Genomic DNA, 24,228 nt, shown 5'->3' on the forward strand with positions numbered 1-24,228 from the left:
CAGCTAGTTCTACGGCTAGTTCTACAGCTAATTCTACAGCTAGTTCTACAGTTAGTTCTACAGCTAGTTATATAGCTAGTTCTATAACTAGCTCTACAGCTAGTTCTATAGCTAGTTCTACAGCTAGTTCTACAGCTATTTCTACTAATCAACTGTGATATAAATAGAACTAAATGCGAACAGTGCCAATGGCCGGAAAACGGTTATACCGATAACCAAAATGACGTAGCCTTAGCACTGAGACAACGCATGTCTAAAATACACTGTTCACTTCAAAAAGCTGACAATCCAAATAAATACTTCCGTTGCTCAGTTTTGGAAGCAGAGTCCAAATTCCAGAGTGTTTACAGTATTAAAACACCGGACATTGACACTTGGTAAAAAAAATTACGGTTAAAAAAAATGTGCTGTTTTATTTTCATTGAGATGAATGACAAAACCATCCCAGTGTTTTGTATATACAACATAACCAACACCAGTATTCTCAATGTACAGAAATCTACACGTTTTACAAGCAATGCGTACAGTTTATACCTGCAAGTAATATATTTTTAATTTGAAAATTGTATTGCAAAAATTCACCAACCAGATTTGATGAGTTTTTTTTATTTATATAATATAAGAAACACGAGTTAAAATAGATAAAATTATAATTTTGTTTAAATAACAAGAAACAGAATAATAACTGTAAATATTTTAATGACATCAAACATAGAATAGAATATTATGTTAGTTTACTAGAAAAATTGATTGAATTTGAAGCATGATGATTTGATTGGTGTGTTCGATTGACGAATGTGTTTACTGAGAGATTGTGATGTAAATATACGAGCTTGGTTTTTCATACAAATGTAAATAGTAACTAAATATTTATTCCAAAATGTTATCTTTTTAAATCAGGAATTAATTTTTTAAATATTATTTTTTTTCTGAAAAAAAAACCGCTTTTATATACTCATCCAGTTTGTAAGCTAAACATCTATTAATATGAAAATTAGACCTACATTCACTTCACTTTGATATCGAAAATATTTCTTAGTAGCCTATATGTTTAACCATTCCACTTGTATATATTTTAATAAGTTGAATTAACAACATATCATCCCAACTTAATGTCCATGTCTATACAAATTGAAAATTGTTAGCGTTGTAGATGCTTCCTTTAGCAAAGGCTAAATCTCGGATTGGATTGTTTACTCTATAATGCTCATAAAATGTAGTACCATTGTTAAATAGTGTAACAATACGCAATGTAGTCCCTAATGTATCTAGCTTGTCCCGTCCTCTAGTACGCCTTTAGTGTATATACAACTTATACTTCCATGCTCATTACCATATATCATTCAGCTAATTTATATTCTAATTTAGTTACAAAAACTTCATCGCGTTTTTAATTAGTAGGCCCATCATTACCACCATCCCATCCCATTATATTCACTAAATTAGGAGTTTAGTTAGATGTTTATGATTACAACCTATTTCAATCCTAATTTTACTTTTCCCAGCCAACATCAAAACAGTTCATGACAAATTATCAACGCCAAAATGTGTATATTGTTTCGTTTTATCATATTTTTATATAATCTAAGTATCTAGGTTTTTTACCTTTCTATATTTAAACACATTATCTGCTTGTAAATTAGTGAGCTTTTTTGTACCTACCATATATTTGTAGCAAGTTTTTTAAAAGAAATAAACTATTTATAAATTTATATGCTTTATTATTGGTTTATACTTATTTAACTTTTGAGGTTGCATGGTCGAGCGGTTGCGCAAAAAAAAAAAAAAAAAAAAAAAAATCAACTGAAAGCTGCTGTTCGGGTTCAAATGTTTGTCGTTAAGAGCACCATGAATCTACCTCTGATATGTGCCCAGTGGCGTAGCCAGGATAGTCTCAGGGGGGGGGGGGGGACGACAAACTTTACCCGGGGACAAACTTTCGATTTGCACACCCCACCTTAACTTTCGATTTGCACCCCCCTCATACTTTATATATATATATATATATATATATATATATATATATATATATATATATATATATATATATATAGGCTATATATATATAGGCTATATATATATAGGCTATATATATATATATATATATATATATATATATATATATATATATATATATATATATATATATATATATATATATATATATATATATATATATATATATATATATATATATATACCGAGGGGTCTATGGGGGGTTATGCCCCCCCTAATCCCCCCCCCCTGCCTACGCCACTGTATGTGCCTTTACCTGGCCGAGTAAGGTCCCAATCCTTGTCATAAAGACCACCATCAAGCTATAGGGCTGGTAAGTAGGTCAACAACCAGTTCTACGGCTCAATAAAACCTGCATGAGCCATAGAACAGGTTGGTGACCTACTCACCAGCCCTATCTCTGATAGGTGACTTTACCTAGTCATGCGACAGTGCCAAGGAAACGGATCTAATCTTCTTCATCGTGGCTTCTGACTGGCAGTCCTGAAGGTTTAGATTTTGAAAGTGTGATTATGTTTAGATAATTAGATTTAACGAGCCTACCCGCGGCGTATCATACGCCGATATTTAGTTGTTTTATTTTCTACTTTTCAGTAATTCATAATTTATGAATTCGACAGTACCAATGCTGCCACTGAAAATATCTGCTTTAAAACACTATCAGTAGGTCGTTAAGGACGATACTATCCCCACCCTCCTTTCTCCCAACCCCTACCCTACACCCCCCCCCCCTCGTGAAAGCAGCCTCTTCTTAGTTACCTCCCCTAAGTTTAAAATCGTTTCAAACTAAATTATCTGCCCCTAATAGCCGTCACTAAACCCGGCTCTACGACTGTAAATAAACATTTAGCGTGAACCGAAGCTCACCAGACCATGTAGGGGTGGGGTGGTAGGGAGCGCGCTTTCAACTTGTTTTCTAGCGTCTCCCAGAAGAGAATTATATATATAGATTGGTTTCTGGTATTATTATCTTATTAGAAAACTAAAGTCTTATACTTCGTCCTAGTATGTAAATATTTGAGAATCATACAACTCGTGCGACATCGCAGATAAGCGGCATACGGATCTCCTGATTTTGGTACCAGAGTCCTGACCGTGTCTGTTGGTACGGAGACTTTAGAGAGGTTACTCAGTTTTTGTAAGAGCCGAATTGTATTTTTCCGCAGTTTCAGAAGGAAGGGAGGTAACAAACTGAGAAACATGATACATCACCCATGGTATCAAAAGTAGATTAACATGCATCGTCAGATGAGCTGTTTCAATTTTTTTTTTAAATTTAATAATATAAAATCTTTTATCGTAGTAAACTTTTATATAGGCATATACATTCAAAAGAAGAAAAATATGATTTTCTTTGAATATAATTATAATATTTACCACTAAACAAATGATTATACAGAAAAGTGTGGGTCGCTTAATAAATTTTAGTAAATGTATTCAATAAAGGGGGCACGAATGGCAAAAGATGATGATTCAGTACAGAATATGTCGACCCATGCTTTACGTTTCAGTTATTAAAGTAGTAGTGTATAATTAGCATAATTATCTTAATAAAAATCACAATTTTTAAAATTCATTTTATACTCACATAATATCTTATTTCTTATTATAAACCTTTACCATTTATTTTTTTAGTTAACTTTTAACATTTTAATCGAATCGCATAACAAAAAATACTTGCTTCCCAAATGCAAACACATCTTTTATAAATCTTTTAAACAATAATTAAACATCTAACTATGCCGAAGTTTATGCAATGCCCTCAAGATTGAAAGAAATCGGTTCGATATAATATGTGGTTATTCTTCAACCATTGACCAAGTAATAGGAAAAAAAGAGAGAGAAATGAAGATAGACATAAGGTTTGTCTAAATAACTGGATAGTCGACGTTATTTTAATTAATCTTCTACCTAATCTAATTATCAATATTTCTTTTCTGTAGGCCTAAAAGATAAAGATTTAGATCTAGAATCTAGATCTCCTACAGTTTTCAGATATGAGGGTACCTGACCCAGGTACCCTGGGAATTTGCCCAACAATATCAGTGTTTCTTCCAGACTTTTTTCTCCGGGGGGGGGGGGGGGCACTTGAAATTTTCGGGGGGGGGGGTAGACTTTCTTCGTGGTGGGGGCGGACACTGTTAAAAGTATATATTTTCTATATAAATTATATAAATTTAATTTCGTTCGGGGGGGGGGGGGGGGGTGGGCGGTAAAAAATTTTCGGGGGGGGGGGGGGGGGGCGAAGCCGAAGAGATGCCTGGAAGAAACTCTGAACAATATATAGATTATAGATCCATATAGATTTAACCATAGACTGTAATAATAATATAATAAAATACTGTCAACTTTTAAAATAAATATTTTAATGCATTGCCCACTGCACCAGAATTATTCTGTTATTTTAAATTTTAGAAATCAAGTTGATATAGCGTGTAACAAGCAATATAAAAAATATTATGGAAGAAGAAAGAACGTTGTATAGGCTAATGTAGGCCTAACAGTCAATAATAGGCCGTAATTTAAATAAATAATTTAGTGTAGATCTCGTTGTTTTATTGTCTAGTACTGGTGGTACAGAGATTGGAATCTAGGTCAAGATAAAGCAGACTATTATTTTTCCTCTTTTGAGGTTATTTATAGATCCTAGTTGTATTTTTTTTTTAAATTAAAATTTAGGAATTTAACTAGGCCTACGGAGACTGAAGTAAATTTCTCGGTAAGATAGTGAAACCGGAAGTTTCTTTTCCAACATGGCGCCAGTTTACAATTTTTAATCAAAACAAAGGTACACACATCAAGCACAGTGATTATTCTGATGCTGCTTTGGACAAATATTTCATTTTAGCTTAAAGGCATTTTAACGTTTGCATATGTGAGTGTTTTTTGGAGTTATTTGCCGATTTTTTTTCTTTAATTAAGGTTTTAGCCGTGTTGATTCGCAGTTCGTCAATCGCTGCATGTTGGAACTTGAAATCAGTGTGTTTGTCATTTCGATCATGCACTGCCGGTGGTCTGGATAGCCAGTGTAATTCTGAAATTCTTCTGTGTATTAAGAGTATAGTCTAGTATTATTCTTGATTAAGCCTAGTTTAAATGATTTTTATGTTCATGATCCACTTCTTATATAATTAGTAAAAGTAGATCTAGATCTAGATCTAGTAGAACACACGAATCTAGACTCTAGGTCTAGATCTAGAATCTAGCTAGAAGAGTAGTTTTGAGTAGTCTAAGACTCTAACTACTCTAAGAGTTATTTTTAGGCGAGGACTCACCATGCCCATCAATTTCATCAAATTATTCAGTGCCTAAATTTAGCCTGCTAGATCTAGATGATACTAGGTAATCAAGATGGTTTAAATTGTGAAATCATCAAAATGTAAATAATTGTGAATAGTTTGTATAGGCTAGAGCCAGAGTAGATCTAACTGATCTAGAATCTAGTGACTGCAGAAACCAGTAGTGTAAATCTAGAATCTAGATGTCTATAGCTGGACTCTAGATTGTCAGCTTAGCCTAAGTCCAGTAATAAGTAGTAGATCTAGAATCTAATTTCTAGTAATAGCAGTACTAGTACGTTTAAAGAGTGATGACTTACTGATTCGTTCCGAGCACTTACTGGGCCTAATTTTAAAAATAAAAGAATCAAAGATAGATAAGCCTGCAATTTCCCTGCCCTATCCTATTACATCTATTTGTAGTCTATGGAGTCCATAAAACTAGAATATTTCATTTTTATTTTAACAAACTAAGAGCCACGTAGAGCCTATTCAGTCTTAATTTGTTTTGAAATGTTAGCCTATAACTGAATTATAAATAAAGATTTAGGCCTAATTTACAGCATATCAATGAAATTTTAAACTTTATCAACGGCATAAAGTTACATGGATAGATGGAATAGAGCACAACCCCTACTCCATCCAAGTCCTTGCATTTGTTCCATAGATCGCCTGATCAAATGAATGAACCCTTTATTAAGACCAGAGTTATTTTCATATTTCACCAGAATTGTTTTTTAATCACTTAATTTGTTTCGGTACTTATGCCCCAAAACGACTCGTATCATAATCTTTTTACCTGTTATTTTAAAGCCGATGCATAAAATAATTTTAATTAAATAACCTAATGTTAATTTTAGTAATTTTTTAATTGACGAAAGACAATTACTTAGTTTTAAAGAATAATAAAGAGAAATAAACTGTTGATTTTTTTTCAGAAAAAAATATACATTCTAGATAAATTTAATTCTTTCAATAATTGTAATATGTAATTATGCAGTAATTTGTGACTCTAATGTAATACACTATAGCCACAATGAGGGAAAATTGTCTTCTAGTATTTTAGGGCCAGAAGTTATTTGTTGACAAGGCGCATCATGTGCAGCAAAAGGGTCCAAGAAAACATTTAATTCTGATTAATAGGCCAGCAACGGTGAATCTAGCAACCACATATCAAATCGCAACCACATGTCAAATGAATTCATATGACCTTTAGGTCTATATTGTTGTTTGCTTTACCTTTTGATTTTACTTGTCACTAATAAATAGTTTTATTTTATTCCATAGATTTCACTGCTTTTGCTGAAGTTTTGAAATAACCCATCACCATTGCTTCTACCAAACCATCGTCAGCCATGATTGAGAGCGTGCAGGCTCGTCAGCGAGGGGCTTTCAACTTTGCTGACCACTACGACAATTTGTGTGCCCTGCAGGACAGTGTGCCCCTGCCCTCAGTCAAGTCTCACCTGGGGCAGGGGGTCATTGACCTCAATGGAGATCGCATTCGGTAAATTGTATTACAAATTTGTTGGTATATCACTTTTATCAGACTTCCCAAATTATTGATTTAAATTTATAGTGACTACCAAGCTTGGTTAGTATTGATGCTTTCTCCAAAACTACGTTTTATATTATATAGTCAGATTAAATAGTATAAAAGTAAAAGTATTATATCAGGGTTATTGATAAACACTTGTATACTGTGGTAGGTAAGTGGCCTGAAAATCTCACACTTTGATTGGAAATTAATTTATACACCCAGCCCCTGCACTTGCATAGTGCGTCTTTATTCTTGACACTACATAATGGGATGGCATGCTAGCTACCTACCTTCCTTTATTCTTGACACTTTGATACAAAGTGGGATGGCATGCTAGCTACCTACCTACCTTGTCACTCTGTAGTTTTAATTTTTTATGTCACAATATTGTATTTTACACTTTAAATGATGATATTTAACATGTTAGAATAATTCTGCATTCTCGCATATCGTAAATAATGTCTCACACATTTTTCCTTCGCTTGACTCCTATCTCTTATCATATATAATTTCATTACCGAATAATACCAAATGCTAATATCCTTGACCTGAAGTGACAATTCTTTCAACCCCCCCCCCCCCCCCCGTATATTTATGACAAAAGTTTACACATTTTTCATAATATCCCCATAGAGTTGTATCCCCTTATAAAGCTATAGTTATTTTGTGTTAACTAATGTATGCAGATGTGCTCATATTGTCATTATATTGATCCAACTGTTGTATGTTGCAGGTTGGGAGATTGGCAGCCCATCATCAACACAATCAAGATCAACAAAACCCTACAGTTTATAGCTGTACGCAGCTACTACCAGATAGCACCTGAGGAAGATGGTCAGTTTTTTTTTATTATTCTCTCTGCTGGTGCAGATATGTTTTTATATAAGACTTCGACTTGGTAATGCTATTGCTTTTTGGTAATATTCCTGGCTTTGTTTGTGATGTTTTCCTCACCTTTAAGTGTAGTTGGTTGTCTAGTGGTAAAATAAAGATTCCTCTTTACACCTGGCACTTAATTGGGCAGATGAAGTAGAGTTTATATGTTACCTGAACTTGGCATATGAAGGGTAGTGTGGTCAGCACTATGCTCAGCTGCCTTTACTTTCTCCAACATGAGTTACATACACATCAGAGCTGGGTGGACTCAGGTCGTTCCACCGACTTAATTCCGGATTCGAACTTGAGACTTTTGGGTTAGCAGCCAAGCGCTCTACTGCTAAGCCACACCATCTCATAGTTGTCTAGTAATAGTGAGTGTATTTTACTATGTGGAGGAAATTACTTTGACACTAGAATATTCACCACTTTTGTTACTTATTAAACCTTAGCTCCACCCTGCTAGCCTAGCTCAAAATGTTCTATTCAACTTGCTCGAAACTATACACTAGATTTCCCCATACCTGGCATGCTTTGGTCTGCTCTGGAACACTGGAATTATCTGACCAATACAACCCTTGTATTCTATTGGGGGTGGGGATAATGTGTATTGGTGATGGTCCAAACAGAAGAGTATTTGTCCCTGCATCAATTATAGCTAGTTCACTGAGAAGTTTTTACAATAATATGTCAATACCATATCAGGTTTATATTTAAACCTGTAACTTTACACAAGTTTAGGACATTATCACCAGAAGATTCTTCCCCTTTCCCCGCTTGATGATGATACAACTTATTATAACATTACCTGGAAAGTGAGGAAATTAGCATTTTACAGATTTATAGATTGACTGGAAATGTTTATCAATATTTTTATTTTTTTAGGAATAGTAAACCATGGTCTAAATCCAAGTCCAAAAATCTATTTTTAAAAATTTGAATTTGTGTGTTCTCACAGAGAAGAGAGCTGCCCTGCTGAAGAGGAAAATGCCAGCCATCAGATCAAAGGAGATAACTCACAGGCTGGTGAAGGCGCTGAAAGAATGTCTGTTTATCTCCCCTACCCTCTCCTGTATAGAGCTGCAGGGTTTGGCTCTGAGGGAAAGAGATCTACAGCTTCTTGTCAAGGTATAATTTTTTTCAGTGGTACTGAACATAATTTTAATTGAGGAACTTACAACATTTGTGTGTTCTTATCCAATGCCTACAGCTGCTTCCCCAAAACCAGACTGTTCTAACTGCACTTTTGCTTTTTTTTTTAGATTCATACATTTTTATTTTTCTAAATCCACCACCTTTGATGTCAAAAATATTTGTGACACCATCTTATGCCTGTATTATACAAAATTCCATTTTATCAAGTGCTATATAAAGAAATGTTAAGGGAAACAAAGTTTTATTGTGTCTGGGGGTTTGTGAAGTGATATTACTACAGCACAGATTTATATCTTGAGCCTTATATTGGCCTACGGGTGTTTTTGAGAGAAGATATGTAACTCTTTTAGCAAAAGAGGAAACTGTAATGTCAGTCATATCAACAATTATGATTGTTTGTTTTTAGGCACGTTATGTAGTTTAGTATCTGTTTAAGTTTTGCTTACGGTAAAGGATCCATAAAAATGTAACATCATTGTTTGCACAGTAGTCATCATAGATACTGTGTTGCATTAATTTTTGAAGATAGATTTGTAGAAATATTAGAAAACTGGTTTAAAGCTGATTCTAAAAGAAATTTGATGTAGTTATATTGATGTCCTACAAAATAATTAGTTGTTGATCTTATATTCTCCCACCAGGGTATATTAAAAAGTTCAACCCTCCGCCACCTGTCACTGGAGATGTGTAGGATTGGTGACCAAGGACTGGAAGGTAAGTGTTTAACTTTGGTTTAGCCAGGGGTAGGCTCAGTTTAACTTTGGTTTAGCCAGTGGTAGGCACAGTTTAACTTTGGTTTAGCCAGTGGTAGGCACAGTTTAGCTTTGATATTTAAGTCAGTACTAGGCTCAGATAAACTTTGGTTTAGCAACTTTGGTTTAGCCAGTGGTAAGCACAGTTTAACTTTGGTTTAGCCAGTGGTAGGCACAGTTTAACTTTGGTTTAGCCAGTGGTAGGCACAGTTTAACTTTGGTTTAGCCAGTGGTAGGCACAGTTTAACTTTGGTTTAGCCAGTGGTAGGCACAGTTTAGCTTTGGTTTAGCCAGCGGTAGGCACAGTTTAACTTTGGTTTAGCCAGTGGTAGGCACAGTTTAACTTTGGTTTAGCCAGTGGTAGGCACAGTTTAGCTTTGATATTTAAGTCAGTACTAGGCTCAGATAAACTTTGGTTTAGCAACTTTGGTTTAGCCAGTGGTAAGCACAGTTTAACTTTGGTTTAACCAGTGGTAGGCACAGTTTAACTATTGTTGTTTAACCAGTGATAGGAACATGTGAACAGAGTTTAACTTGAGTTTTTTAATATTCTTGTTATGATTTGTTTCAAAAAAACCTTTGATTTTTTAAACTTAAACTGTGTTTTTCCAGTTTTGTAAAATGGTTTTAAATTGTTTTGTTCTTCCAGGTTTATTTATTTCTATTTATTTAGTTTTGTGTGAAGGATTATTTTTTTTCCTGTTACTCTCATTTTGTGTAAAGGATTTTTTTAAAATTCTGTTTTACCAGTTTTGTGTAAAGGATTAAATTGTTGTTCTATCTTTCTAGTTTTGTTTCATGGATTTATTTTTTTAATTCTGTTTTCCAGTTTTGTGTAAAGGATTAAAAAACACAAAGAACATTCACTCCGTCAACCTCAGCGGGTGTAGTCTGTCACAGAGAGGGGCGGAGGCACTGGCAGCCGTCGTCAAGGTAATGGCACTTTTTTAATTCACTATCTTTTTCTCTTCCTCTAAGCTTTCAATTAAGACCTATTTCTCTTTTTTATTCTGATTACCTATGGTTTTTCTCCTTATAACCTATGTCTTTATTCCTTATGACCTAAGTCTTTATTCCTTATGAGCTACATGTTTATCCATGTTAATGTAGGTCTTTCTCCTTGTTGACACTTATTTAAGGTTAAATTCATGATTTTTGCTATCTGTATTATCATGCTTTTTCTTTGAAGTTGTCTTTAGTGTAAAACTTAATGTTAGTAAAGACTTTCTTCGTATTCCTTCTTGTAAAAGAAAATTTGACTTTACCCTATACTGTTGACTAAACCATAGCTTGAGAATGTTAAAGTTAGTTCTTGAGAGTGTTAACATTAGTTCCTTAAGAACTGCCATTCATGTGATGACTATATTCACTGGCGTTGTATGGCTAACCCAACTGTAGAAGTTTTTGTCATGCCTATTATTCCACACACAAGCTACAGTCATATCCAGACTTATTTTAAAAGTAATTGTGCATCGAACTTCTCAACTATGCTTAAATCTCCTAATACTTTGTATTTATTTACATTCCTCTTCAATATATATATATATATATATATATATATATATATATATATATATATATATATATATATATATATATATATATATATATATATATATATATATATATATATATATGCAAAAACACACAGACACAAGACTTTCTACTATTAAAATATATTATATAAATACCTGTTTAACTGTCAGTAATTAAGTAATTAACTCAATTATAATTATATTTAAAAAAACTTTTTTTTGTGTTTGGTCCCTTACCACTTAAAGAACATGTGTAATTAGTTTTGTGTTGTTTTTTTTACTGACGTTGCCATAGCAACCATGGGCTTGAAGTGATTTAATGTATAGATTTTCTTATTTGCTTTCTGGGCCAAACCTTCCTTTTGTTATGTAACAAGAAATTGGGTTGGGTGTGGGCGTCTCATTAGCACCAGCTGATAACTGAGTGGTGCCTTGTTGTTAATGGTTTTATGGGACGTTTGGCCACCAGTTTAAGCACACAACAGTAAAACCTGTGTTTATTTCTCTTGTCAGTTTTTGTTATATTTATGTTGCACTTTAACTGATAAATTATTATCATCTGTTGAGGTTATAATTAATTGCAAATACAAAAAGAAATTGATGTTAGTGTATGGTCGTTAGTGTATTGTTAGTGATTGACTAGTAGTGTGGAATATGGCTGTGTGTCTGTGGTAGTTTATAGCTGTCAGTTTTGTTTAGTTATTGCTGTCAGCATATGGAAATGGTTGGTATGTTATAGTTACTACTGCAGTAAAGCACATATTCTCGTTGAGCAGACACGCTTACGCCTTTGTCCAACAATTGTGGTTACACCATCATTCAACAGACAAGGTTACCCCATATACACGATTACCCCATCATCCAACAATGAAAGTTACCCCAACATACACGATTACCCCATCATCCATCAAACACATTTACCCCACCTCTCACCTCCCCATCCCGCCAATACTCAAGCCTCGATCAACTCCATCGTACAAGAATACCCGCGAATTAAAACAGCTTTTAGCGTTAGCATTTAACGTAACGACAAATACATTTTTAACTCATTACGGAGTTCACGCACTAGCTGTATAAAAACTATCCAATAATATATAATGTATTTATTCTTTTTTTTCACAAACACCTTAACACACATTTTATAGCTGTATATATGTATATGAAGACCTCTGGGGCTAAACCACAATTTTCGACTTTAGAAGAAAAAGACATTTTGTTTTACGGCATAATTTTAAAATCAAAAATATTTCCGTGAACGAGGTGGTTTTACGCTTTGAAACTGTTATACGTGGTAGGTATGTACTAGTACGGCATGAATAGGACATCAGTGTTATTTGGTGTGGGTGTAGCACAAAAGGCAGACACCCAAATGGCCGACAGACTATAAGGCCGACAGTCATAAAAATCATCGTATCGTAAAATATATGTTACTACATAGCTTATCTTAAGACAACCATCAAAGAACGAAACCAATGGCCGCCGGCATCAACGCCCACATGCTATAAGGCGAACGTTCAAAAGAAAAGGCGATGCTAGTAGCTATCCTTATATATACACGTAGTTTAAACTTAAGTTGTGTAATTTCCTCACAGCTTATCAGACGACTAGCTTGACATATCTCATACTATATTTTCCTACCAGTATCTGATGCTTTGTGTACCGGGTATTTCATTGAGTCTTGTCCTGTGTGCTAGCGTGAATCGTCGACAGCGCCCCCTACAAAAAACCGTTGCTAGCGTGAATCGTCGACAGCGCCCCCTACACAAAAAAAAACAACCGATCTTGTCAATTATTGACTCCTTGACGTGCCCCACTAACGAGGTCAAAGTAGACGCCAATCGAATGGGCGTGTCAACCGTCTAAAGATACTTCCGCTTCCGGTGGGTTTTTTTTTCTTGTTTCTTGCTCCTGAAGACATGAAGAAAATATTCTGATCGCTAACGGATTCATGTATGCCAAATGTTTGTTGAAAGTTGTTTTTTTAGTGTCCATGGTGATTGTTTTGTTCCTGTCATACAATGTGTTTGTATCTTTAAGCTGATTCTAGTCCTAGCCCAACTCTACCACTAACTGTAGTATCAGAAAGAAATAAACAATTGTACTATTTTTCTCTGATTTTTATTTGACAAGGCTAGACACTGTTGGATGCATCAGAAGGGGTTGTATCGAAACGTCATTAGTGACTGTAGTTCTAGTAGCCCCGTGAGACTTCCTGATACTTTTGTTACTGTCGTTTAGAAACACTGTTACTACTGCCCTTGTGGCATGGCCCCGGAGAATACAGAGCACGACCTACGGGACTGTCACTTCTACAACCAGGCGTGATCCAAACACTGGCCCCTACACACCCCATTCAAGGAAAAATTGTATGGGGCACCCGCATATCTGGAGACCACAGTCCAGTTCATACACGAAGTTGGACTTGTTTAAATTCTCCACCATAAATTCAACTACGAACGCAGATGAAGAAGAAAAACGTCCACTACCAGTTTATATCTCACCCATTTGCTAATAAGGATCTTGTTCAGATTAACCACGCGAAAAGGTTAACCACCACCACCCAAAAAAAAAATATGTATATAAAAAAGAATCTGAAACTTATACTTATATATTTTAATGACGATGGTGAAATTGGGACAAGCCATTAATAAGTCACATACAAAGTTCTGTATTTTGGTACCATTAACTCCGACACTCAGGGTTGCGTGCGTGCATTAAAGTGGAGCTGGCATAAAGAGGCGGGGCTTAACTTTTCGCGTGTGCACTTTTTGCATGAGTGACGGGACAAGACCGGTAAGTTTTGGAACCTGGAGAAAAGCGACTGTGTACAGTGAGATGTTCTTGAGTTTTTGACGTGCGTACCTAAGCACGTGAAGATCATTTTTGATCGGCTCTTCTCTCTAAACTTCCACCTATTTGAATGAGGTGTGTCCCTCCTTCCCCCCCCCCCCCCCCCCTAAAGCTGCGTGTTTTCGCGGAAACAGAACGCCAGCCTCTGGGCTAGTAATCACGTGATGTACCACTGAACCACGGTGACGTACGTCATGACCTTGTTAAAGCCGTCCACTTAAAGGTTGCCCCGCCCCCACGCAAACACCTTGACCCCCCCCCCCCCCCCCCCACAACCGCTTGATTGCTGAATAATGTATTGGTGGCTATCTACGACCCGGTGTATTATTTTCGTGTTTACCAGCTGAAAGTTCTGGAGTGGGTGTTGAGGAAAATCTATTCCTTTGTTGTAACAGACCGAGAAGCCTAGACTCCATGTTTGATGTGGTGAGTTTGTTCAAGTCTGGACTTGTAGAACCAAGTCCATCTAAACAACAGTGTCGGTGGGGATGGGGGGGGGGGGTGGTGGGGGGAGAGGAGAAAGATGAAACAATATTACAAAACTGCTAATTAAAATTGAGGGGAAAAAAAACAAATAACTAACAGTGATTGAAAGTGCTCTTCTTATTCACTTCTGTCGTATGAAATAGGTTATTTTACTGGGTTTTCTGGTGTTGGTTTCTCAAATAATGACACAAGTAGTTAACAGGATCAGGAACTCTATTTCCTTATTTTGATTAGAGGATGTTGTTTCTTTATTCCAACTCATGAGCCGGTATTCCGTGTCATTTGAATAGAGGATGTTGTTTCTTTATTCCAACTCCTGAGCCGGTATTCCGTGTCATTTAAATAGAGGATGTTGTTTCTTTATTCCAACTCATGAGCCGGTATTCCGTGTCATTTGAATAGAGGATATTGTTTCTTTATTCCAACTCCTGAGCCGGTATTCCGTGTCATTTGAATAGAGGATGTTGTTTCTTTATTCCAACTCCTGAGCCGGTATTCCGTGTCATTTAAATAGAGGATGTTGTTTCTTTATTCCAACTCATGAGCCGGTATTCCGTGTCATTTGAATAGAGGATATTGTTTCTTTATTCTAACTCCTGAGCCGGTATTCCGTGTCATTTGAATAGAGGATGTTGTTTCTTTATCACGATGTTTACCAATCTTCACTCATGGTCTGTGGATGACTTACGATCACGAGCCCGGGTTCCGAACCCGAGACTTAGTGTCTAGACAGGCATGCGCTTGATCGTTAGACCATGGCTCTATGCACTCTAGTCAGTGGGGGAAGTACAAGCCTGGCGATAACCCAGTGAACTCGCGGCTGCTGGTATGGTAATGAATGTTAATTCTTAACCCTGTTCTAATTAGCTTACACTAATGAACCTAGCTTGAGCCGTTAACGACTGTATACCAGAGAGGGAGAGTAATATATATATATATATATATATATATATATATATATATATATATATATATATATATATATATATATATATATATATATATATATATATTTATTTATTTACCTGTATATATATGTAGAAGAGAAGCGATATGCATGCATCAAGGATCGATGTAACAATATGTTGATAGTTGTTTAAGATTGAGGCTACACTTGCGAAGACAAGAAAAAAACTAGTCCTGATAATGACAGTGTAAAAGAATAATCAATGCAGGGTCCTTTGAAAGCGTCAAATGATGGCCAAAAAAAAAACCAGGCGCAGTGAGCGAGGTGCTCCAGAGCTGGCAATCATTTTTTATGCCGGCTTCTGGGAGCTGGCATGGAATGAGCAGAGCCTGTCATGCTGTGGGGGGGGGGGGGGGGTGAGTGTGATTGAATGCTTCAGGGAGTAGGTGTGGGAGTTAACTGTTTTAGTAAGGGGGGGGGGGTTGAATATGCAAATACCGTCATGGTTATTCATGTTTTTATCAGTGCTGAGATCGATATTTTTTACTCTGTCGTCGTGTCTCTGGTGTGGTATTGTATGATTACCCCGTACCTCTAGTATTATGTGATTACCCTGTGCCTCTAGTATTGTATTGGGCTGTTTTAATGTTTAATGTATGTCTATAGTATTCTCATTGTGTCTGTAGTACTGTTATAGTGTGTCTCTAGAACTTATAGTATGTCTCTAGTATTTTCATTGTGTCTCTAGTACTGTTATCGTGTGTCTTTATGACGGTTAAAGTGTCTCTATGAATTTTATAGTGCCTCTAGTATTCTCATTGTGCCTGTAGTATAATACAGTCATAGTGTGTTTCTATTATTGTCTTGTAGTGTTGTTGCGTTTCTCTAGTTACTGTAGTTGCTGTTATGGTGAGTCTCCAGTGTTCTTGATGTGCCTCGTGCAGATGTATTTTGTTAATTGTCTCTTAACCATTTTACCGTGTGTAAGCCCGCCGTATTCTATGTGTTGTATAAGATAAAACTTACTATGTAAAAAAAGTTTCTGAGACCTTCTAGAATTTTCCGCACCCACTTGTCTTCTCATATGCTAGTTAGCGTTGGGCTTAGAAGATCAGATATCTGTGTACTTCATATTTGCGCTGTTATCTGTTTTTATTTTTATTTTAAAAAATCAACTGTAAAAGAGGTATGGGGTTGATATAAGCAATCATTCTAATCACCCACATCTTTCTAGTAGAGTCTCGTCATTAGCATATCGGTTGGGGGGCCGTCCTTTGAATATTAACTAGCCACTTAAAATAGACTCCTCATGCGTTAGGGGCTGGGGGGTTGGGATGTTGTTGACCGTTGTTGATTGACTGTACCATACCCACGCAGGGAGGTCAACGACCTTCAGATTCCTGTGTACTTTACTTGAGGATGTTATGCACCCTTAAGTGTCTTCTAACAGTGTCCACTCAGAGCCATGTTGACTAAATAACTCCTGCAGTTCTTATCGAAGATCAATGTAGATCCTGTCAATGTCTATCACATAGATTCTGTATTTCTGATGCCTTGTGCGCCTTCTTAAGATTTCCCTACAATGCTAAGTACTATTGACACAATAATTCCTGCATTTCTTGTTAAAGATCAATACAGACCCTGTGAAGGTCTATCATATAGATCCTGTATTCTTCCCGTACAGACATATATATATATATATATATATATATATATATATATATATATATATATATATATATATATATATATATATATATATATGTATATGTATATATATATGTATATGTATATGTATATGTATATGTATATATATATATATATATATATATATATATATATATATATATATATATATATATATATATATATATATATATATATATATATATATATATTTATTTATTGAAGATTTCTACGCTACTTGCTGCCTTCTAATGCTGTGTACTATTGACACAATCATTCCTACAGTTCTAGTCAAATATCAGTAAAAATCATGTCAACGTATGTATAGATCCTGTATTGTTCCCAAAAAATCCTGACAGACCTAGTACTTAAGTCAAAGATCCCTATAAGATCCATACAAGATCCATACTTCTCAATTCCAAAAGTCCACAAACTCACCCGCTCCGGGGAGAAAAAAAGCCGGAAAAGACCGGCACACTTCCTGAGCTTCACGAGACACAAATCAACGAAACGCGAGGATACAGAGAAGTAAAAAATAACACTGACCCTATCGACCGAGATTTTTTTTACACACAATTTGATGACGTATCAGCTGTAATTGTCTGTACGGAATGTTCCATAATGTAAGATTTTTTTTTTAGTTTTCCTTCTTATAGATCTAGATCTAGATTCTATTTAAATTCAAATGTAATGTTTTTTTTTTTGTTTTTAAAGTTTGTGATTGAAAAAAAAAATGGGGAAAAAATAATTTGGAGTTTTATTCTCTAATGAAGTATATGCAAATTTTGTGATTGGCTGGACGTCTGTGGTGTGTGTAGTTGACGAGGTGTGGGGTTGACGTGTCGACTCGTTCTACACCTGCTGGGTGAGCACTTATTTCATTGCATGTCCGGCAACCTCTCTTTAACGTACATGACTTTGTTTTGACGGACTGCGAGGACCGTGTGTATGAACCTGCGTGTATTGGCCCAAGGTTTATAGGTTCGAGTGACTGTTCACAAATCCCAGATTGGTAAGTCATACATTGCCGGATTCGAGTATTACTAGACAAGGCATATCATGATATCCACAATTATCACGAAAATGAGGGAGGCTTAAAAATACATTGCGCTGAATTTGTTTTAAACAGAAGTGAAAATTATTGGAAATAGTTGAAAAATAAAAAAATCAGATGACAGTGAATCGTGGAAGGATTCTGTAAATGGCATATGCTCCACTTGGAGTTGAAAAAGACGAAGATGAAGAGGAATATTGACAAAGGTGATTGATTAGGGCTCGTAGGCTACTTGTCTCGTGTGAGAACTGATGCGTGTCCCTGAGTTCCGCTAGGGACGTCCGCTGTAGCGCATATCACCGTCTGCCCTTGTCTTGATTAGAACAACACGGAAATCTCATTATCTCTTAAGTGGGCTTTTAGGTTTAGAAAGATTTCCCGACTTCCACAAAAACAAATCCTAATGCTCTGTTCGGTGTCAGGCGTCATTGTGCCAGTGAGGTTATTTAGTTTTAGTTTTAATTCAACAAAAAGCAAACATTACATTCAATGGGTTTTAAAACGCCCCATGCCTTACGAAATCGCTATTTTAAAAAAACACACAATTCGGCCTCGATTTTTTTTTCTTTCTCTCTTTGCTTTATTGAACGGCGTGTGAATGGGCACCATGATAAAACACCCCGGGCGTTCATCTTGCCGGGGACGGGCGGCCGTTCTTGATTGGCTTGCGCTAAAAGTGGCCTAGTTTTAAACAACGCGATTAGTCGAGGCTGGGCACGTGACGGAGGCCCGAATGGATTGATCGCGGGAGACAGTTTCCTAAAAATAGTCGGGTACTTTAGGGTTAGTGAGAGCCCCGGCCCACGCAGAGCTCAGGTGGTCGTGTCCTGGTCTAGTCGTGGTTCCAGACTTCTGAATGTCCACGTGACCGTTGTCTAGATGACTCGGTACGACACCGCCGTGGCATGTTATGTTTTAGTATGGCGACCTTGACACATCCGTGACCCTAGTGTTGACCCTGATTCTTGACCGTCTATATGACTCGGTATGACACCAGTGTTGCATGTTAATGTTTCCTAGTATGGCGACCTTGACACATCCGTGACCCTTGTATTGACCCTGATTCTTGACCGTCTATATGACTCGGTATGACACCAGTGTTGCATGTTATGTTTCCTAGTATGGCGACCTTGACACACCCGTGACCCTAGTATTGACCCTGATTCTTGACCGTCTATATGACTCGGTAGGACACCAGTGTTGCATGTTATGTTTCTTAGTATGGCGACCTTGACACACCCGTGACCCTAGTGTTGACCCTGAACCTTGCAAGATTTCTTTCATATTTTTTTTCAAGGGGAAGGCACTTAAAACTTTCCTGGGGGGGGGGGGGGGGGGAAAGGTGACGCTGGGTAAGGGGATGCCGGAAAGATTCTCTAGTCCTAATGGAAGATTAAAACAATATTATTCTATATTGTACTGTTGTACAGGCGTTTTAGTTTACTTATTTTTTTTTTAGAAGAATTAATTTTCCTGTGCATATTTCTGGTTAACTACTTGTATATACTTCTCGTTTTATTGAGTTCTTGCTTTTTGTTAAACACTTGTTATCTTGATATGTTGTAATATTATTTTTTTGCTGTAATATTATTTTTTTACATTACATTTAGTCAACACGTTATTATAACACATTACAATCATGTAACACTGACACAATGATTAAACACAGCGACATGCATTTGACTGGTTTCTTGCTTTATATAGCAAGTGTTTTATTTTTTTTTAATATATACATACAAGAATTTCAGCCATTGCTTGCAGCAAATGTGTATATTATTGCTGTTGGCATACACGTTTCTCTACAAATGCTACTCGCATACAAAGTGTAGCATCTGTTATTCTCACATTCTTGACTTTACGCTTGGTGCAATGTTAGTTTCATTTCGATTGGGTTAAATAGCGTACGTCTACTTTATAGCGTAGGGGTTCGTCTGGATGTCCATTTATTGGCGTTCTAGGCGTCGTTAAGCGGAACTTGCGACGGTATTCGTGTGCCAAAAAATCTTAACTGGAGTGCACCCGGTGATTGGATGCTAGTACCACGTGACCTGTTAGGGGTCAAGGTCGAATCACTTGAGCAGCGAGGCGGTTTGGTCGTCCTCGTCGTCCTCCAAGAGTGCGTCGTTGCTCACCTTCTCGCACACCTGCAGGGTGTCGTCGCTACACACCGTGTCGCTACACACCGTGTCGCTACATACCAGCCTGCGTCTCTCTGGCGCCTCGCCGTTGGCAGCCTCGTCCTCGTGCTCCAGCCAGGTCAAGGTCGTCTCCGTGACCTCGGGGTCCGTGGGTCTGTCCCGGGCCGTTGTCGTGCATGACGTCACGGCTTTAGGGGAGGTACCGTTAAGCGTCTCACAAGGACACGTGAGAGATAATGCTGAGATACGTGTGTCCGGTTTTGTCAAGTCTGTTGGTTTGTTTTTGTTGAGGTGTGTTTCCTGCGTTGATTTGGTTTTAAAAGGTTGTTGCGGGGTGTGTTTTAGAAGAACCGGGTTGGTCTGTGGTTTGTTGCTGAAAGACCGGGTTGGTCTCGAGTTAGTGGTTGGTGCTGGTAGAGGTTTTATTGCTTGCTGGCGTTTGGACGGTGGAGGGGGAGGGATGGAGACGTGCGCTGCTGGTCGTACGGTGGATGGGGTCTTGACAGGCGCTCGTCGCCGTGTTAGGGCCGATGGGTGCTGTTTTGTCAGGTTTGTTGCGGTTCTTGAATCTGAGTTTTGTGTGTTGGATGGCGTGTGGTTGTTCGGCGTAACACTGCATACTGTGGTAACGTCTATAGGTTTAACCAGGGTTTCTTGTGCTGGGGTTGTTGCAGATGTCGCGTCTCCATGGTTTGAGATGATGCCGTTTCTAGGTGCGTGGGAGAAGTCGGGGGATGCGTCTTTGGAATGCGGGAAGAACTGACTGAGGGTGGAGCTGCGGCTGAAGATCCCGCCTGGGACTGGAATGCTTTGGGAGCTGGAAGAGCTGGGTCCCGGCTTGTCGGAAGCCGTGATGACGTGGACCTCGAACGGGTCGGTGTTAGACGGCGAGATGACGTTGGTCTCGGAGTTGTGAGAATCTTCGGCAAGTTCCGCTCCTGTCGGCTGGAAGTCTGCTAATCGGAGCTTCAGGTTGTTGAATGATTCTTCTTCCTCGTGGAAGATGTCAATTGTTTCTTCGGTGGTTGGCTGTGTTGAGATTGTGGATGAGATGGTGGGGATGTGGGTTGGGTTAATATATTGGGTTGTTGCGTCTTGCGGTGTATTTTTCATGACGTGTTCCGCGTCTATAACTTGGATTTTGACTCCACATTTGTTGAGCGGAGATTTGGACCCGGTGCCTGTTTGGGGGATGTCGTGTATGGTGTGGGACCTCTGCAGCTTGGCGCCCCCGTGGTACGGCAGCTGGTTGCGGTACAGCCGGGCCAGCTGCGGCCGGAGGTTGTTCCTCCGCTGCCGGTGGTGGTAGTGCGGCCGGTTGTAGTGGCAGTTGTGGTGCTGGTGCTGGAAGTGCTGGTGGTTGGGGTTGTGGCAGACCACCGTCCGCGTCGCCTGCCGGAAGCGGTTGTTGTTGCTGTACGGGTTGGCGTGCTGGTGCTCGAGCGAGTGGGTTGTCACGAAGGTGCTGTCTAGCACCATGGTGGACGAGCAGCCACCCGCCCTGCTGCACTGCTGCCTGTGACCTTGACATTGCTGGATCAACGGCGTCGTGGCGGTGGACGCGTTCGTCCCGGGATTCGAACCCTTAACGTTACCTATACCATTTGGAATCTGAGGAAACGTTCTTGACCTCTTCGCTTTTTTAGCGTTAAAAATACGCGACGGTTTCGAATCTGGTTTGTCTTTATCATCATCATCATCGTCATCTTCCTCCTCGTCTTCATCGTCTTCGTCGTACTCATCACTCAGATGATAATAACACTCCCCCTTCTCCCCCCTGCACATCTCAACGTCCGAATTGTCGATGTCGTCCAGCTCGAACTGCGAGTCCGTCTCCGACTTTGCCGGGGCCGTGAAGACGGTGTTCTTCTTCCGGCAGAAGGCCAACAGCAGTCCGGTGGCCGAGATGGTGATGACGAGGAACAGCGACATGAGCGCCACCACCGCGATGAACGAGTACTGGTTGTGGTCGACGCCCGGGGGGTCGGGCCGGACCCCGGACGTGTGGACCAGCTCGCTGGTCTGGCTCATGACGGTCGACATGTTCTTGGCGATGGCGGCCGACACGGCGCCGGCGTGCCGGAGGAAGTGGTGCGGGTTGGTGGTGGGCGAGTCCCGTTTGTTGACGCGCAGTAGTTTCATGCCGGAGATGCGTGCGACGGCCAGGGGTTTGTAGCTGAACAAACCAAACATATGCATGGCGCGGGGGTCAGTGTGGGCCGACTAGATCTAGCCTCGAACTCTCTTTGTCTTGTTTGGAGTTACATAGATGATATTTCATGTTGGGTTCTGATGTTTACAAGCTGAGCTTTTGCCCATGGCGAATTCATCTTCTTTCTCAACTATGTAAAATCGAGAGTTTATTGAATCATTTTTTTACGCCAATCTTTTGCGTGGTATTACATTGTTTTGTACAGTTTATCTTTCTTAGTGTACATGTACATGAACTTTCTCCCCACTGTACATCGGGTTTCTTATTACTGTGTACATGAAATATATTTTAAGTTTTTTTCGTGTACAATTTCACCTTCTTGTACACGAGTCACACGTTTTCAGCGTACAATGGATCCGCCCAATCCCGGTGTTTTCTTTACGACATCTCCATCTGGTCACGTGGTCCGTGGGGACGTCTTTAAAACCTGGCGCCGATTCCCTAACGGCCGGCAATCAAACGGCTCACGTAGACGCCGCGCCGCCCAGAAGACGGCCGTTAAAAAATGCTGAGACGGAACAGCTGCCCTGGGACGTTGAAGGAATCTGTGACGTGTCTGGGCTGTCTTGTGTCTTAACTAGGCTGTCTGGTGTCTTGACTGGGCTGTATAGTGTCCTGACTGGGCTGTATAGTGTCCTGACTGGGCTGTATAGTGTCTTGACTGGGCTGTATAGTGTCTTGACTGGGCTGTATAGTGTCTTGACTGGGCTGTATAGTGTCCTGACTGGGCTGTATAGTGTCTTGACTGGGCTGTATAGTGTCTTGACTGGGCTGTATAGTGTCTTGACTGGGCTGTATAGTGTCTTGACTGGGCTGTATAATGTCTTGACTGGGCTGTATAGTGTCTTGACTGGGCTGTATAGTGTCTTGACTGGGCTGTATAGTGTCTTGACTGGGCTGTATAGTGTCTTGACTGGGCTGTATAGTGTCTTGACTGGGCTGTATAGTGTCTTGACTGGGCTGTATAGTCTTGTTTAGTCTTGACTCGGCTGTTCGTGAGACAGGTCGTGGCTGTATTGAGATGTGTCTTGCCAACTGCTGTTTATTGGCGTGTCTACTCAGGCTGTTTATTGACGTCTAGTTATCTGAAGGTCCCTGCCAGTATTGCGTGTTCTAGATAAATGTGCCCTGTACTCGGCACAAATCTAAGTTGTCTTATTGTGTTATTGTCTGTATGTCTAGCAACACGCAACTGTGTGGGCGATAGTGGTGCCGACTTGTTTTTGATACGGATCTTGCTGGTTCTTGCTTGTTGGGAAACCTGTTGAATAAAAAACAATTAAAGTTATTGTATATACGGTCATTTATTTTGGATGAATACATAGACACGTATTTTAAACAGTGACCACTTGCGTTATTTACATGATGGGTAAGTTACTTTCTACTGTACACTCACCCTTGTAATTACGATGTTGCTAATTAGAAATACAGGTTTTTTTTAGCTTCAAGCAATGTAGATGTTATATACATTATCTGAATTAACTGAGTAATCTTATTATTTAACAGCGAAATCATTCAATAAATTCTTAGCAACGGGAATAACAATTCTATCCTGCGAAAAATCCAACCGTCACTTATGACTGCTTATGTCTAATATCGCGTCTCAAAACTTCTTCTTGTCAAAGCAAATCAAACAAATGGAAGGCTGCTTTTTGCTTATCTTTTTCTTCATTTATTCTATTCCTGTTTTACATTGTCAAAATAAGTCACGTTTTTTGCAAGATTTTGTGGGAAACATTCTGT

The 24,228-nt window shown here is 38.6% G+C and overlaps 1 protein-coding gene across 1 annotated transcript; it reads left to right on the forward strand.

Annotated features, from left to right (window-relative positions):
* The first annotated feature begins 6,591 nt into the window (after nucleotides 1-6,591).
* On the forward strand, nucleotides 6,592-13,477 carry LOC131946311 (centrosomal protein of 78 kDa-like). Its single transcript, XM_059307004.1, has 6 exons — nucleotides 6,592-6,801; nucleotides 7,568-7,668; nucleotides 8,669-8,838; nucleotides 9,507-9,579; nucleotides 10,447-10,550; nucleotides 13,391-13,477. The coding sequence occupies exons 1-6, from the start codon at nucleotides 6,650-6,652 to the stop codon at nucleotides 13,475-13,477; spliced, it is 687 nt and encodes a 228-aa protein (XP_059162987.1). The 5' UTR covers nucleotides 6,592-6,649.
* Nucleotides 13,478-24,228: the final 10,751 nt, after the last annotated feature.

This window comes from Physella acuta, unplaced genomic scaffold (assembly GCF_028476545.2).
Source record: "Physella acuta isolate Inbredline_101_S28 unplaced genomic scaffold, ASM2847654v3 ptg000551l, whole genome shotgun sequence".
Lineage (NCBI taxonomy): Eukaryota > Metazoa > Mollusca > Gastropoda > Physidae > Physella > Physella acuta.